The sequence below is a fragment of the Ambystoma mexicanum genome, chromosome 7p, assembly GCF_040938575.1.
Source record: "Ambystoma mexicanum isolate Mex_15411 chromosome 7p, UKY_AmexF1_1, whole genome shotgun sequence".
NCBI lineage: Eukaryota > Metazoa > Chordata > Amphibia > Caudata > Ambystomatidae > Ambystoma > Ambystoma mexicanum.
In genome coordinates this window covers 446,893,543-446,911,348 of record NC_090939.1, presented here as the reverse complement: position 1 = coordinate 446,911,348, position 17,806 = coordinate 446,893,543, and the positions used below count along the sequence as shown (strand labels likewise).

The following is a 17,806-nucleotide window of genomic DNA, read 5'->3' as shown; positions in this document are numbered from 1 at the left end:
ATGATTGGCAACAGCAATGTATGCAGGTCGTTAGCCTGGCTAAGAGGCGCAGCCACGTAAAAGGTAACCTGCATAAGCACATGCATGAAGGTAGTATATGCTTAGACTAAACCACAGGCACTCTGTTTGTGGGAGCAGGGCATACCACCACTCTGAAAATTCAGGGGAGGTGGACTGCTGTGGGCAGAGAATTAGGTTGGTTACCGGGCCCTGGAAGCTGCCACATCAAAGATGTAACATTGTCATATGGCCTTACAGAAACTGGTGTGGAAGCAGGCCCACTGGTGGGTGCTCAAGTGCCAGCAAGGACGACTTGTCACCATTTGTGGCAGCCAATACAATCAGGCCACAGAAACGAACGAATAAAGCAACCCTCTGGATTCTTAGCTTAGTGTGAGTGTGTTTCTTGCTGGTCCTTCCTCCTCACCAGTCCCTGCACTTTCTCTTTTCCTCTACAGCCATGTCCTTGCACACATGATGATGCAGATAGGACACACCACTGTCCGCGGTTGTCGCTGTCACGCCTTGCATAATGGCATATCCAGTGTTTAATTTGTAAGAAAATAAGTGCCAGGGCCCAAACAAGTTCTTGCACGCCACTGACATATTTGGCCGGGCAGCTCCCAGCCCACTGATCCATGCCTGCTCCATACAGAACAAACATAATTGGTGTTAAGGCTGCAAATACAACGGTTCATTGAGGGTGATGGATGCATGGTGTGATTTACAGATACCAACTGACTTAACATATTGACCCTCATTACGAGTCTGGCAGAAACCCGGCCGGAAAAACCGGCAGGTAGCCGGTGGACCCGTAATGAATTACCGACACCTGACCTGCCGGAATAACCAGGGCATTACAGCCCCAGCAGTCCGGTAAGTCAGGCTGTGGCAATTGTTAATCCCCATTCCCATTTAAGTCCTGTAGGACTCAATGGGAATGGGGACCATGTATACACCAGCACCGTTAACAGCGGTGCCAGTGCTTCCATAAACGTCTGTGGCCGGGTGCCAATACGCCCGCCAGGACAGACCTGGTGGGCGGCAAGGCACCAGGCCGCTGACCTGTACTTTGCCGGTCTGCAAACAACAGTGGCGGTAAGCTTACCGCCACCGTTGTTTCCGGACTGGCAAAGTTGTAATGAGGGCTGTTGTGTCTTGAAAAAATATAAATGTTTAAGTGTTTCTTTAAAACACAGTATTGTTAATATTTTGCTCTGATCCCATCAGTGGCAAGTAGGACATTTGAACAATTTATCAATTTAAAACAAGAGCCAACGTGCTTTCCTTGTATGGTCAATTATTGGCAAAATCATTACTGAACTGATGAACGTGCCTGTCAGCACTGCAGCAAGATCATCTTCCTTGATTTGGCACCCATGCTACACACTCCTCTTTGATATTGGCCTTTTCACTGACTTTGCCCTGTGTTGAGGCTGCTGGCTGGGGACTGTCCTGCTGCTGTCAACCCACTTTGCTGGTTATTACAGTGGAGCCATGTGCAGCAATGGAAAGCAGGTTGATTGAAGCAGTGTGCCGGCTGGCCAGCATCATTACCCAACATCATCGTCACCTTCTAACACATTGTTATTCATGAAAATGTATAAATCGCCATGCCCTGCCAACCTGGGATATCAGGTTTGTGAATAACAATGGGCAAGTCCAGGGTGAAGAAACCCAGGTCAGTGTAGACTCTTTTTTTTTTATATATTACTATGACTGACTGACAGTTAAAAAAATAAAGTTTCCAAAAAGCCACACATTATCAAGCTAGGATTAGAAATAAGTGCCGGGCTCTGAAATAAATGCTGGGGCTGAGCCCTGGCAAGCCCCCCCTACACATTAAGCACTGGGCATAACCCAAGAACAAAATGTACTTTTCAAGTTCCCATAACAAATGAATTAATTCGTTTTTTAATAACACGCTCAATAACGGAGACCAGTCTCTAAGTGAGGGACCAGGATTTGCACCTGTGTTGCTCTGCATTGTATTGCTTCTAAGACAAGCGCGTTGCCCCTGAGCTATCCTACCAGCCCATAGGTCTGTTTTAATGACCCTTCCTCAAACACACGTCCTCCTGCAGTGCCGCACTACGCTGTTAGATGAAGCAGGTGATTGATGTTGTCGAGGGAGGCCAAGAATATTCGTGCTTCAGACTTGGCAGAAACAGACCACAGCATTCTCACAATTGGTTAGTCACTCTTTCTTGACTCTGATGACGCTGTTAATTCCTCCCCCTTGGCACTCATCACCTGAAGCCTGGACGCTGAATGCTTCATTGGAGCAGGAAATCTAGCAGTGTTTCAGTCTACAACATTGAGGCTGCCAGGCCCGCCCCATCCTGTTCCCTGGGTCCTGAGGCACACACGTTGTAATGTAAAGTGATGTCAACGTTTGATTATGCGCCACACAGCGGATTTTCTGCACCATAATTCGGATGCTTTTGTAAGTTTGACCGTGCATCTATTTTTCCTGGAATCAGTGCAATTTTCTTTCTTTTTTTTTTTTTTTTACAAATGAGTTTGTATTGTATTGCGCCATAAAAGCAGGACCAACCTTTTTTTTTAATTTTTTTTTAAGAAAGCATGTTTAATTGCGAACCAGATATTTTTCACAGAATGCATGAGTGTGGAATTGTAAAAATGAATCCAGTAATATTTTATTACACATTTGTAAATCTTGTTTCGCTTATGAAAAGGGAGGCAGAACTTTCGCAGCAGTTAACATAACAGCAATTTGTGTACTTAACGCTCAGTTCATCTTCTGCAAAATGGGGATTGGAACATAAATATGTTGTCCGGCTATAAAGAAATATAGAGCCAAATAAAATCTGTTTACATCTGTGTGGATGTACGTGTAATTCAAATTCTTTGAACATATTGTAAACTTGTGCGGCCTTCGGATTGTCGTCCAATGTAGGGTGTAAAGGGATCCGCCTTCCAGGTGTGTCGCCGAGATCCTCAATTGATCTGCTCTTGGACCCAGTCATAGAGTTCCGTGACCTTTGTGTACACGCCGGGACGGCTGCGGCGCGCGCATCCCTCGCCCCAGCTGACGATGCCCGCAAGGTACCACCGGTTCTCTCGGCCCAGGCAGGCAAGGGGACCGCCAGAGTCACCCTAGAAGAAACGTGCAAAGGAAGAATATTAACAGTGTCTGGTGAACATTTCTTATAAGTTTTCAAACGGATTGTTGGATTTCATATAGTACGACTCAGTACATGGGAATGCGTAAGGGCAGGCACAGCCTCCATGTTTTACTATACACCAAGAAAACAACCCTTCCAGCATGCAAAATGAGAGCAGAACAGGCCATTTCAGTTAACGCCTGTGACGAAATCGCCTTTCTGAGGATGGGGGTTCCTTTGCCACTGGGGGATCCAGGGGCTGCGAGCCCTCTCAAGCCAAAGAAGGATGGGCCTGTGGTAGTAAGGGGGTGATATCCTGGTCAACCATGATAGCCCCCTCCAAAGGACGGGGCAAAGTCACAGGAACGTTCTTCTGGGACAACACTGAGCGCATGACACAGAGAATCCCTACCCCGTGCTGTAGCTCTCAGACACATTAGGGGTCCAGCACAGATTCCTATGTGAACAACTCGCTAGCGGAGTTACACAGATCTGCGGCGTTTACAAGAAAACTCCTGCGGTTCTCACTCAGACTTTCTTAAACAGTTGTAAGATAATAATCTGTAGGTTGCGGGTTTGAATCCCGGCAAGGCCAACTCAGCCTTTCATCCTTCCAAGGTCGATAAATGAGTACCAATTTCGGTTGGGTGATATTGTCTGTAAATATGTGCTTTGTTAATCCCTTTGGAATAAGGCGCTATATAAATAAACACATCATTGTCATTGTACCCAACATTTCTGCCTGAATAACAATTTCAGTGTATGTATAATGCATTGCATGACATTAATTTCTCAGGACTGAATGCTATCAACCAATTATTCAACTTTATTGGGTTTTTTACTTGCATCAATTATTTAGTGCAAACATTTTTTTCTTGATGCCAATTTGTTCCACATTGCATTTTCAAAAAGCATAGATGTTAGTTTAAAGCAACTCTAAGGAACATAACTTCATACTCAGCATGGTTGTACTGCGAACAACCATTTTACATGCATCCTAACGTGCAAAATGTAATAAAAGTAAATTCTGAAAAACACCTTGTGCCTAGTGTTCGAAGTATAACAAACAAGTAGTGGAACCGTGACCCCAGCAGAGGACATAGAAGGCAGGAAGGAAGCCCTATGGAAAAGGTTTTTCAAAAGTTGCAGCCATGCTGATTGACAGCCAATTGAGTTGAAACAGATTTCAGTTTAGCTGTAACTTCCATCGGGTAGTACAGTGTAGAAGACTGCTTTAACTTCATAAACAACAGTTTTGGAATGGTGAAAATGGTTGCAAAAAGTAGTGGAATTGTTAGCAGTAAAAAATAAAAGTAGTGGAACAGAGCTCCCGACCGTTCCCGCTCACTTCGACCACTGCTTGTGCCGTGATACTCACTAAGCACCCAAATGAACATTTGTTAACACTTGTTTCGAACCAGGGTCTGTGTCTCCAGATCTATGGAAAAGGATTTTTCCTATTAAAGCTTTGTCCAGAGGGGAGTTCACCCCCACTGTCAAGCACATTATTATGGCTTTCTTCCAGGGTCTCAACGCAGCATAAGGTCCTGAGGAAGATGGTCCAATCACAGAACCGCCAAAACGTCCGGTTGACAGTAGGGGAGGAACTGCCCCTCTGGACAAAGCCTTAATAGGAAAAATAATTTTCCATAGATCTGGAGACATAGACCCTGATTCGAAACAAGTGTTAACAAGTGTTCATTTGGGTGCTTAGTGACTATCACGGCACGAGGTGTTTTTCAGAATCTTGTTTTATTACATTTTGCACGTTAGGATCTATGTAAAATTGTTGTTCGCAATACAACCCTGATGTGTATAAAGTTATGGTCATCGGAGTTGCTTTTAACGAACATCTATGCTTTTTGAAAATGCAATGTGCAACAAATTGGCACCACGAATTTCTTTTTTTTTCACTAAATAATTGATGCAAGAAAAGAAAAAAACAATAAAGTTGAATAATTGGTTGATAGCATTCAGTCCTGAGAAATTAATTGGCATTCAATGCACTGTAAATACACTGAAATTGTTTTTCAAGTAGAAATGTCGGGTGCAACTGTGTAGGTATGTTATATGGAACCCCTAGTTCCCAACATTAGGGGTTTCACTTATGTATTGAAGTTCTCACTCCTTCAAGTGAGCCAGGCGAAATTAAAACACATACCCCACGCTTACTGGCATTTTCAGAAATGCCAACTCTGGTTGCCTGGAGACCACTGCAACAGCCAATGTCAAATTCAAGATTGCAATCCAGTCTTTTCAAAACTTGTTCGACCTTCACAGTCAGTTAAGGAACTCCGGTTAACCCATTAACCACAGCCTGTGCCCATCCCATACCATTTTCTTCCATCACAGGTGCAGACCCTCAAGTAGAGTCTGTCATAGAGGAGGAGGTATGCTACATAAGCCCTGGCTCACAGACAGACAGGGTCAGGGTTTAGAGAAGGAGCTACTGGTGAGGGTTGGAGAAGGTTGGAGAGAACATGAAAGGAGAGGAGAGCATGGAGAGAAGGGGGAGTTTTGGGGGACAGAGGTGGTTGAGGGAGAGGAGGCGTTTGGACAGGGATCTGGGAGCCATATATGCGGAAGGAGGTGCAAGGAGAAGTTGAGGAGGAGGTTGGAGAACATCGGGAGAAGGTTGTTGAGCAACAGAAGGAGGTGGAGGAGAAGATAAGGATGAGGTGGAAGAACATCAGGATGAGGTTGGTGAACAGCTGGAAGAGGTGGCAGGAGAGGATAAGGAGGTGGCAGGAGAACCTCTTTAGGAGGTAGTTTAAGACAAGGAGGCAGTGTTAGAGAAAGATGAGTTGGAAGGTTGGGGAATATCAGAAGGAGGGGGTGTTGAGGAGAATACCATTTGAGATCAGAAAGGGGTTGGAGAAAATCAAGAAGAGCAGGTAGAGAAAGCCCATGGAAAGGTTTGAGAAGAGTGATTGTGCCCAAGGTAGGTGGTATAGGAACCCTCAATCCAAAGGGCCCAGACCCACATAGCAGAGTGCAAGAAAGTATAGGCAGCATAGAGAGAAAGCTAGGAAGGGAGACTCACAGGCACTAAAAAAAGCAAACATTCCTGGGGTCGCTGGGAAGGATGGGGATAGTCCAACTCAACTTCACCGAACTGGGAAAGGTATGCCAGATTTCACAAAATCTGAAGGCTCATCGACTAGTAAGTAAATTAATTTGATTGGGGTGTACAATGTTTTCTAATTACATAAAATATAGACATTAAAACAGTTTGAAAAATTATGTGATGAGAACCAGAATTGACATGTCACAAATTGTCTTCAAAGGTCTGCGTTACCGGCCAAAAAGAATATACATTTTGTCTAACAGATTGCAAATTATCTTCACTAATTAATATATATATGTAAACATTGCTTTCATCTAGCAGTTAGTTCCGGGAAACCCTTACAGATATATGACCAGTCACTCCACAGAAAATGTCAAACCACATAAACTAGATGTGGATTGTCAGCAACCCTACAAAAGTGTTACATTACAGCAACATGCCTTATGTTATACTCATTCAGGACAGGTTTTAGCCATTTCCATCTCCATTTATTGTAGTATGGGCAAATAAATAACAAAATGGATAACAGTTTCAATATACCCCAATCCACATGTGCAAAACAATATTCCATTCTGATTTGCCCCAGACCGCCAGTACTGGAAGACCCTGGAGCCGGGAACTTGAAAAACAACAGTTTTAGCAACAGGGGTTGTAACAAGGTAAGATAAAGTTCGGGCAAGTGTAAAATAATCACTAGCTAGGCATGCTGATAACAATGTATCCAAATTAAATACCCGTATCCAATTCCAATATGCATTCTGGACCAAAATTTGGTATTCCTCAACTTTTCCGGAAATACACTTTTGCGGAACAAAAATGTGCAGCAATTTTCCCACTTTTTTTTCTGCAAAAATGCAGATGGGAAATCGGGGTAAGTTATATAGAAGGAGGAGCGGGAGGGAGATGGGGAGGGCTAAAAAAAAGTGGTAAAATCAGCAAAAAAATTTGGACAAAGTATATTTAGGCAAAAACAATCACCTGGAAAGCTTTACAGCTCCAACATGTTATCTCGTAGTACAATAGCTTCTGGGTTGCTCCAATATATCAAACTACCAAAACATAAATATATATTTTTGAGCCCCAGAATTTTGTTCATTGTGTCACTGTTCCAGATATCCTTAATCTGCATTGCTTACGGGACTGTTTCAATTCCAGCCAATGTAGGTACCCAGAATAACAAAGGTTTTAGTTCTAAGAAGGAATCCCAAGTTGGAACGCAATTGCTGAATTGCTGTGCTCAGTAGAGGAAGGGGCTGATTTCAAGCTCTTAAGAAATGCATTTTCTACCTTCACCAATGAGTTGTGTTTGCATATCCCCGGATAATCAGCCCCACATGTTGACACTGCAACAGCCTTTGCTTTGCATACTACTATTGCTCGATAAACCAATCATGTACCCAGTTTATTTTGACATCTGTTCAAAGTGACTGTTGCATGGGGAATAGGCGCTCTAGCGCCACCTTCCTACTGGGTCCGTAGCCCATAGGCTGATATGTGGACTCTAAGATAATCTGCCTCCCTAAAGTTTTTGGTTATCAACCAGGAACATATTTTTAAATGGGCGCAACTTTCCCATTTACATAATGTTAGATTTCTAAGCGTTAATGACCAATTCTCTCTTCAAGCCAAAATACTCAAACACCTCCAGGAGTTTTAGAAGGGCTACCTCCGGTTGGGCCACCATGACAGCAACATCAGCATATAACAGGATTGACAGGTGGTGCTCTTTAATTTTTTTTTTCTTTTTTTTTAATTCAAAATTGGTTTAGTTGAGAAGATCAACTTTTTCAATATTTCACATCAAGATTACATTTCTTCTTTTTTTTTTGTTAACATAGTCATAAGCATTAAATTGTACATTTCCATTATAATACAGTTTACAATTTGAAATCACATAGATCATTGCTAATTTGGTACAAAAAATAAAAATTTCATGTAATATGGTACAATAGAAAGTCATCACATCCATTGAAGTAGTATGGTAATTGTATTCGTTTTCCGCTAAATTCAGAACATTCAGATATTGCACAGTTGCTATAATTAGGGAGACATTTGCTGTATTGAATATCTCATACCATAATCGGTCTTTAGTGAGTAATACTGTATGTTTAAAAAACTTAAAAAAATATCTTATCCTTAAATTAAGCAGAAAAGAGCATTTCGAGATTAGGTGAAAGATAGATTCTTCTTTCATAGAGTTTTTGCAGAATCTACAGGAAGTGCTTAACACTGGGACTTTGGAGTATTGAGCCAATTTGATCTTAGTTGGAAGTAGATTTAATCTAAAACGTAAAAAAGTATCAGCATATGATCTTTCTGGAAAAGTTGAAATGTATTTCGGAATGTCGTTCAATGCTTTTACAGTAAAGGGTCCTTCTTTGAAGGCTGAATATTGAAGACATTTTTCCCTTGTGACAATCCAGTCATATCTAAGAAGTTTGAATTTCGCTTTGTCTGGAAAGAGAGCAAGATCGTTGAAAGAGATGTCAGCTCTAACAAGAGTCTTTTTACACTCATCGACCCAAGAGGAGATCGAATTGTTGCCTGGGGATTTCATCATGTCTCTTACCGCCGGAAATACATTTTTAGCGTTATTTGGAGTTAGAAGGGCTTTCCGGTATGGTGCTAACGTTGCCCAAGAAACTGCCACAGCTAGAGAAGACAACCCAAGTTCATATCGGATTAGGGCTATTGGGTAACTCTGAGGGACCAGCAGTATTGCTTTCCAGTATAGACCTTCAACATAGTCCCAATTTACTTGTTTGTTCATAATCTTAGTGTGACTACCATATGTTATTATAGGTACTGCTTTCTGTAAATAAAACATACAAGCAGGTATTAAAGAGAACCAACCATACTTTCTTTGTAGAGCTTTAGCTTGAATTGCTAGAAGTTTCATTCTGTTAGAAATGTCATCTTTATATGGGATGTCGGCAATGCTTGAATTGATGTTGACTCCTAGATATTTATACTGATGTATTATATCAAGTGGACAGTTGGAGATGTACCACTTAAATTTGAATTTAGATTTTTTTGGAAATGGTTGGACAATTAGAATTTTTCGTTTTTTTAATGTTCATTTCGAGTTTATTTATTTCTGCATATTTTGATAACGCACCCAATTTCCTCTGAAGCCCTATTAGGGTTTTGTCGAAAAGAACCATATCATCTGCGTATAATAAGTAGGGTATTGTTAAGGAACCTAGCCGTGGTGAAAACGACTGGACGGTCAACATTTCTTTAAAAAAAATCACTGATATAAAAGTTAAAAAGGATTGAAGCAAACGGACATCCCTGTTTTAGACCTGTATTTGTTATTATTGTATCTGACAGAAGGCCGTCGGTTGTAAGTTTTACTCTTACACCCGTGTTCGAATAAAACAATAAAATGAGGTTAAAAATATGAGCAAGGCAGTTAGCATTAGAAAGTTTTTCCCAAAGCAAAAGGCGAGAAATAGAGTCAAACGCTTGTTTAAAATCGACTAGGGCAAGATAGATTGGTTGTTTAAGACGAATGGCTTGGGCTTTCAGTATGGCAATAATAATTAGATTTAGTGATGTACCAATACATGGGACAAAGCCAGATTGATAATGGTCCATTAAATCCTGCTCGCAAAGCCATTTTATAAAATCTCGCACCACAAGCCTTGCTAAAATTTTCCCTGGCACATCTAACAGTGCTATAGGGCGGTAGTTACAGGGTGAAGGTCTATCTCCGGATTTAAAAATGGGGATTATAATTGCCGTCTGCCATGATGGTGGAAATTTATTTTGGTTTATAATATTTTTAAAAATCAAATATAAAACCTCTGCCCATGCTTCTGGGTTTTCCTTTAAAATAGCATTTGTTATCATGTCAGGACCAGGGGCACGTGAATTATTTAATTTTTTGATTATAATAATTATATCCAAAAGGTCAAAATCCAATGATTTTGTGACAAAACCACTTTGATTTATAGAAGAATTGTCTTCTTGCGGTTTGAGTCAGAGGTTCTCGTAGTGTTTTACCCAGATCCTTTGGTCAATGTAATTTAATAAGATAGATTTTTCAGCTGTTTTTTCTGATCTATTTATTAGTTCCCATATTTCACCCGCATTTTTGGATAGAATAGCTTTTAGCATAGCTTCAGCATTGCTTTGCTTTGTTGACGCTATTATTTGCTTAATTTGATTTCTATATTTATTTTTTATTTTTTGTTTTAATGTTTTATTATGGTGTGCCGAAAGTGATCTCAGGTCACACCTTAGTTTTGCTTTAAGGGAAATTATATCAGGGTTCCATTTGTGTTTATGAGTAAAGGTCGGCTTGGCATATTTAGTGCTCGATTCGAGGATAATCTGGATTAAATCATTGTAGTATGTGTGGTCCATCTCCTTTTGTTTTTGATGCAAGAGTTGTGTTAAGTCATTTATACGAGATGGGGTCCACCAAATTCTTGTCCTTGCATTGTTAATTGCAAGTGGGACTCTGTAATATTCAGTGTTTAATTTAAAATGAGGTCTCCAAGAGGTTACCACCAAGTTATGATCGCTCGAGGAGGTTTCAATAATTTGGAAGTTCATTATTGTTTTAGTTGAATTATTAGAGATGAAAACATAATCTAGAGTTGATTGAAGATTGCCTCGTTTCCAAGTTGGTCTCGGGGGTACATCTATAGGGAATGTGCCTCTTAATAATGTGAAGTTTCTGATTTTCATTAAAGATAACCATTTGCCTGGTCTTGTATTGGTTAGTTTTTCAAAGGGCTGTAACAGATTCATATTAAAATCCCCAGCAATTATTGTATTGGTTATATCAGGTTCACAGAGAATTTGGTCAAGAATAAGCTCAATTTTGTCAGCAAATTTGAGGGCATCAGCAGAAGCTCGATTCCAGTATATATTTATGACCGCAGTTTTAGGAAAGAAAGGATGGTTTTTATTATCAGTCATAATTAAGACTGGTTGGATACCAGCTTCCGGGCTTTTCCATGCAGAAATGGTTAGTTGAGAGTCAGTTCTTACTGCTATAAGCAGACCCGCTGCAGGTCTTCCCTTTGCTGGTTTAGAAGCATTAATTGCTACAAGTTGATGATCCGGCCAGAGAGGAGTGTTGGACATCCATGTCTCTTGTAACAGAATGACATTGTAGTTGTTAAGTAAAAGAGATTTTGAGTTCAATAGGTGGGAGAACCCACAGGTATTCCAAGATATGAGGGTGCATTGATGATGGGGGACCCTATCTTGCTAGTGCTTATCATTTTCTAAGGCTCTGGCAGAGAAAACCCATGACCATTTGGATTGTTGCGGGGGCGGTTGTGTATTGGTGATTGGATTGCAATTGGAGCATGAGGGGTTCGACATGAACTGAAGGGGGATTTGATTATTTGATCCTGGTAATTTCTGAAGATCAGGAACCGGAGGAGATATGGGTTCAAGAAGAAGGCCTTTTTCAAATAGTAAGTGGCGTTGGTCCCAGACGTAGTTTTTTACAATTAAAGATCAAATTTTGATGTCAACAATGTCTTGGTGAGCTGGGATGGGATAGGAAATATTTGGGAAGGGATCCGAAAATATTCTATCTATCATAGTGAGCCTGAGGGTTTCATTTGATAGAACTTTAGGAAGCCATTCTTCTTCATGAGAAGCAACCACATCAGAAAAGTTTGAATCTGACGGATCACCAGGGAGAGGTAAGTTAATGGGAGCGCCCACATTTGTAGTTTCTGTGGAAGGGAGAGAAGGTGTTTCATTCAGAGCTGTGTGCTCATGATCTCTCACAGGAGAGTCTTTGGGAAAAGGCGCTCTCTTCACCAGTTTTTTTCTTTTTTGTTCAAAGGTCATAAAAGGATTAGCATCATGGTCCAATACAATGCAGAACATTGGCTCTCGAGGTAATGCTCTTGCTCTATAATAATGTAGACTTTGGTGTACCGTTTCCATGACAGATATGTTATTTGAATAGACCGATCGATTAATTAGGTCATCATCTGTGGTATCCTTGTATAAAGATTCTACAACATGTGAAGATGGTACAGGCTCAATACACGGTGATATATAAACAGGCTTCTTACCTGCGAGAGACATCGCACCATCAGAAGGCAGCTCAGGGTTCAAAATAGGATCTTTGGAAGAGAGAGCAGGAATCACTTGGGCCGCAGCCTGACTAAGCTGCAAATTTTGTTCAGATGGTAGTGAGATATTATCTACAAACCTTTTGGCTTTAGAAGCAGGTAGTTTGTTTTTTTTAATCAAAGTTTTATTCTTGTTTTTTTTGTTTTGTTTTTGTTTGCGGACTTTCCAATATCGGGTCTGGGATATTATTCAGACTTTGGAGTGATGTTGACTTATTAAGTTTTTTGCGTTTTCGTCTCTTATTCTGTAAGTGACGATTAAAGATCTCATAGACTGGACTTTGATCTGGTGGAAGAGAGGGCGTTGATTCAGGCTCGGGACATAAATCCACCACAGGGACAAAAAAAAAAGACTCAGATGGGCCAGGGATCTCAGGGATTGGAGTTTGGATCGCAGTCCCAGGAGCCTCCTCAGCAGGTGGGATGTCTCTCTCAGAGGAAGGAAGAGTACTTTTAATGTTTAATTCGGCTTTCACAAATGCCGGAAAATGTATTGCCAGCAATACATTTTGCTAATTAAGTTATTTAGCAAAAATTCCTGAGAACCTATACGGGAGTCTAGGAGTTCAAAAAGTTTGGACAGTGAGAGTATCGAGGTGTTTATGGCCATAAGGGCAGGTTCGACAGCAAAATTGGGGAATGAAGGAAAACCAAAGGATGGGCGAGGGGTTGGTTTGACAAATGATGGGACTTCAGTGTTGCTTGATAAAGCAGAGTCCGGAGAGGAAATGATGTCGTTAGGGCAGTCGGTTGGAAACATTTCAGGGGAATTGGGCAGCCTTGAATCATCAAAATCATTCAATCTAACTTTTTTCGTTGGTAGGAAGGAAGCAACACAATTTACCGAGGGGGGCTATTGCGTTCAATGTGCAATTGGATCATTAGAAGGGGGGCTTAGAGTTGTTTTTTTTCATTTTGTTTGTCATTTCTTTTTTCCCCCTCATTTGAATCAGTATTGTGAAAGGCAGAGGTAGGAGATCCGCAGCTTGACCCGCTCACTACCTCTGAATAGAGAGGGGGATGGTGAGAATTTGAAGCATGTGCTGGAATGAGTAGAGACTGTGAAGCAAGACACGAGGTGAAAAAGGCTCTTTCGTCAAAAGCAGGGTGCTGGGTCACATAGCACTCTTGCATGGTTTTATCAGACATGCAGATCACAGAGGGGAAGTCAGCTGGTTTTTCAGGATGGATAGTGGTGGGCTTAGCAATCTCTTCTGGAGGAGGGGTCAATGCTGGAGAATCATTGAATGCCTTTTCAAAGCCCTGAGACAAAGAACTTCCAGCCATTGCGGAAATTTGAGGACCCGGGCGTATGTGGACAGAAAAGCGAGGGGCATAGCAGGGAGGGGGATGGGGCATTCCAGCAGTTAGCCTGAACATATTGGGGGTGGTACTACTAGCTTAATGCACAGTGTTTTAGTTCTCGAGAGACACAGTATGTCTAGGTTTCTCACTTAGGTCTTCAGAGGGAGAGCTGGGGTTATGGTAATGCCGAAATTTATTTAGCCCAAATAGGGTTTTCAGCACGGCACAACACAACACAACAGGGACACGGAACAGGCCCACAGGGAGGGGACCGAATCAGATGACTATCTGGGCGTCGGGAGTATGGAACGAGCGCCCAGTAATGTGCGAGACGCTGCACGGCTTCCGAAGCGTCTCGACATCGACTAAGGAGGTTGTAGGGTTGTTAGGCTCACGTTCAGGGCTGCACAACACAGGGGAGGCAAGGAGTTAAAGTCAATGCAAGAATAGGTGGGGTGTTTATGAATCAATGACACAGCAGCGGTAAGGCTGCACCAGGGGAAGGGCTTGACTGTGACAAGGTTGGCGAAGCAGGAAGCAAAACAGAGCCTCGGTCAAAGAGGAGAAATGAGAAATGGAGGCAGAGTTCTGCAGCAAGCCGCAACACCGCAGCACAGCAGACAGCCGACAGTACTTTCGAGTACTTGCGGTGGTGCACGCCCGCTGGTGCGCGCAGCGGCTTGGTTTTGAAGGCACGCAAAGTTGGGGGCGTGGCTACAGTTAAAGGTAAGAGAATAAACAAAAATTAGCAGTTATAACGCACTATATGCGTATGTTAAGTATGTTATAAGTCCATATAAGTCCAATCATAGAGGGTATATATACCCAAGGGAAGTCCGTAGGTAAATCCAATGAGGCAGGCGAAGGCAGTCAGAGGCAGGAGAGGCAGCAGGACCCGCCGTACAGCCGACAGTACTTTCGAGTACTTGCGGTGGTGCGCACGCGCTGGTGCGCGCGGCGGCTTGGTTTTGAAGGCACGCAAAGTTGGGGGCGTGGCTACAGCTAAAGGTAAGAGAATAAACAAAAATGAGCAGTTATAACGCACTATATGCGTAAGTTAAGTATGTTATAAGTCCATATAAGTCCAATCAGAGAGGGTATATATACCCAAGGGAAGTCCGTAGGTAAATCCAATGAGGCAGGCAAAGGCTGTCAGAGGCAGGAGAGGCAGCAGGACCCGCCGTACAGCCGACAATACTTTCGAGTACTTGCGGTGGTGCGCGCACGCTGGTGCGCGCACGCTGGTGCGCGCGGCTGCTTGGTTTTGAAGGCACACAAAGTTGGGGGCGTGGCTACAGCCAAGGGAAGTCCGTAGGTAAATCCAATGAGGCAGGCGAAGGCAGTCAGAGGCAGGAGAGGCAGCAGGACCCGCCGTACAGCCGACAGTACTTTCGAGTACTTGCGGTGGTGCGCACGCGCTGGTGCGCGCAGCGGCTTGGTTTTGAAGGCACGCAAAGTTGGGGGCGTGGCTACAGTTAAAGGTAAGAGAATAAACAAAAATTAGCAGTTATAACGCACTATATGCGTATGTTAAGTATGTTATAAGTCCATATAAGTCCAATCATAGAGGGTATATATACCCAAGGGAAATCCGTAGGTAAATCCAATGAGGCAGGCGAAGGCAGTCAGAGGCAGGAGAGGCAGCAGGACCCGCCGTACAGCCGACAGTACTTTCGAGTACTTGCGGTGGTGCGCACGCGCTGGTGCGCGCGGCGGCTTGGTTTTGAAGGCACGCAAAGTTGGGGGCGTGGCTACAGCTAAAGGTAAGAGAATAAACAAAAATGAGCAGTTATAACGCACTATATGCGTAAGTTAAGTATGTTATAAGTCCATATAAGTCCAATCAGAGAGGGTATATATACCCAAGGGAAGTCCGTAGGTAAATCCAATGAGGCAGGCAAAGGCTGTCAGAGGCAGGAGAGGCAGCAGGACCCGCCGTACAGCCGACAATACTTTCGAGTACTTGCGGTGGTGCGCGCACGCTGGTGCGCGCACGCTGGTGCGCGCGGCTGCTTGGTTTTGAAGGCACACAAAGTTGGGGGCGTGGCTACAGCCAAGGGAAGTCCGTAGGTAAATCCAATGAGGCAGGCGAAGGCAGTCAGAAGCAGGAGAGGCAGCAGGAGCCGCCGTACAGCTGACAGTACTTTCGAGTACTTGCGGTGGTGCTCTTTAATAATGGGGACGTCCGTGATCCCCACCCCCCAGGGCAGTGACAACTCCCTCCACAAAAAGGTTAAAAAGCACCAGAGAAACCATGCATAACTAGCGGACCCCCTGCTGACCCCAATCTGTCGCTTGACCCCTATGCCATACCTAACAAAAGGTACGGTCTCAGTATATAAGACTGTGACTGCTCAAACCATCTCTTCGTTAACCCCTATCTCTCTTAACACCATCCATATTTTGCTATGTTGACTAAATCATAGGCAGCCTTTAAGCCAATAAAAGCCAGAGACAACGATCCCCGTATGAGTGTAATATACATCTGGATGAAAAGAAACACTCTGAACCCCAGATCTGTGTTTCCATGCCCAGCTCTAAAGCTAGCCCGGGCCAAAGAAAATAAACATGTCCCCTGCATGGCTATTTCCAATTCTAAGGGTAACAGTATTCCAGAGGTGTTTCCCAAGTCACCTAACAGGGAGATGGGATAATAATTAGAAAGTAACTTCCTGCCTCCCTTTTTTTAGACTGGAGCCACTGTAGCTCTATTGCAAGATCTTGGGGGTCACCCCACTGTTAACTACTGCATTAAGTACCCTTCATAAATAGGGGCCCAGACCAGTGGTCGAAGTGAACGAAAAAAAGTGGTGGAACTATGTTCCCTAGTGGCCTGCCACCGCTCCCCACAAACCCCATCATCAGGCCCACTCCCATGCACAATACAAACCGCATACCTAGGTCCCCCCTTTCCTCCATTCCACACCCCCCACTGTGTAAGAGCTGAAAGAAACCCAGTCAAAGAAAATGCAAAATGGATTTTAAACAACCCCCATTACCTTTATTCATTGTCCCCTACAACATGCAGCTTTATACACCCTCCCCTTTCTAATGTAGATTACCCCTGCTATCTGCGCAGGGAGTATTAATTCTATTAAAGACTAGGAGGCGAGCATTATGCTTCATCTTCCTTTATTTCTACTCTTCAGCAGTTCAACAAACATGTACAACAAAATCCTGAAAAGTGTCTTAAAACTAACAACTTTTTTTTTTTTTTTTTTTTTTATCAAAACTACAAAATCCATGATCCTCTGTAGTCCATGCACCCTCCACCAGTCACAATCCACTTCCTGTGCCTGGACTCCTCCTCTGCTTTTACTCGCTCTGAAAGTCTCTAACTGATCCTTGACAACTGTGCGAAGGCTCTCTTGGACTTTTAACTTAATCGCTGCAAATGCTCTGGGCTCCTGACTCTCTCTGCTCTGTCTTCACCATCAGTTATTCTTCTGATCCTCTCCTATGAAAAAGAGCAACAAAAGATTATGATAGGGTGGTGCCAACGTCTCGTACTGATACATAATAAATCATCGCCATTGTATACTTAGTACCAGACTCGGGTGGGAATTTAATGCTCGCCTCCTAGTCTTTAATAGAATTAATACTCCCTGCGCAGATAGCAGGGGTAATCTACATTCTATGACAAGACTGGAGGCGAGCATTATGCTTGTTCAAAGCTTACCCAACACCATATTTGCTAAACTTTCCGCTGGCTTAAAATAAAATTCTTTAAACGTCCTCTCGCTTGACCAATCTGCTGCCAGCATTATCTCACTCAAAGGCACTCCTGCTCTCACGGCGGACGAGGCCATGGCCCCCCTCACCGAATGAGCTCCATACGTGCTCACATTCAAACCTGCTGCATGCATAACCTCCTTGACCCATCTTGCGATGGTAGCCGATGCAACTGCGTGATAGGGCTTCCTGCGCGCTATTAATAACTGAGTATTATTCGCTGCTCTATGCTCTGCCGTTCTATTCTCGTACTCCTTAATGCATCGTGCCACGCACCATTTCGAATTACACGGATAATGTACCGTAGACGTCCCTGTCCTGGTCCTTCTGACTATGGAGAATGTAACTCCCTCCGGCCCGAAGGATCGTCTGTTAACTTCTAGTGCTCTCACGTCCGATACTCTTTTGCAGGAGATCAAGCATAGCAGCATCGCTAGCTTTCCAGATAATTGCTTAAGCGA

At 43.1% G+C, this 17,806-nt stretch overlaps 1 protein-coding gene across 1 annotated transcript in view; it reads right to left on the bottom strand.

Moving 5' to 3' along the window:
• Positions 1–2,005: 2,005 nt before the first annotated feature.
• Positions 2,006–17,806, bottom strand: part of LOC138526098 (suppressor of tumorigenicity 14 protein homolog) — a 1,040,494-nt gene continuing 1,024,693 nt past the window's right edge. Inside the window, exon 18 of the mRNA XM_069636455.1 lies at positions 2,006–3,120. Within this exon, the coding sequence (XP_069492556.1) occupies positions 2,962–3,120 (159 nt within the window). The 3' untranslated portion in view covers positions 2,006–2,961. The remainder of the gene's footprint in view (positions 3,121–17,806) is intronic.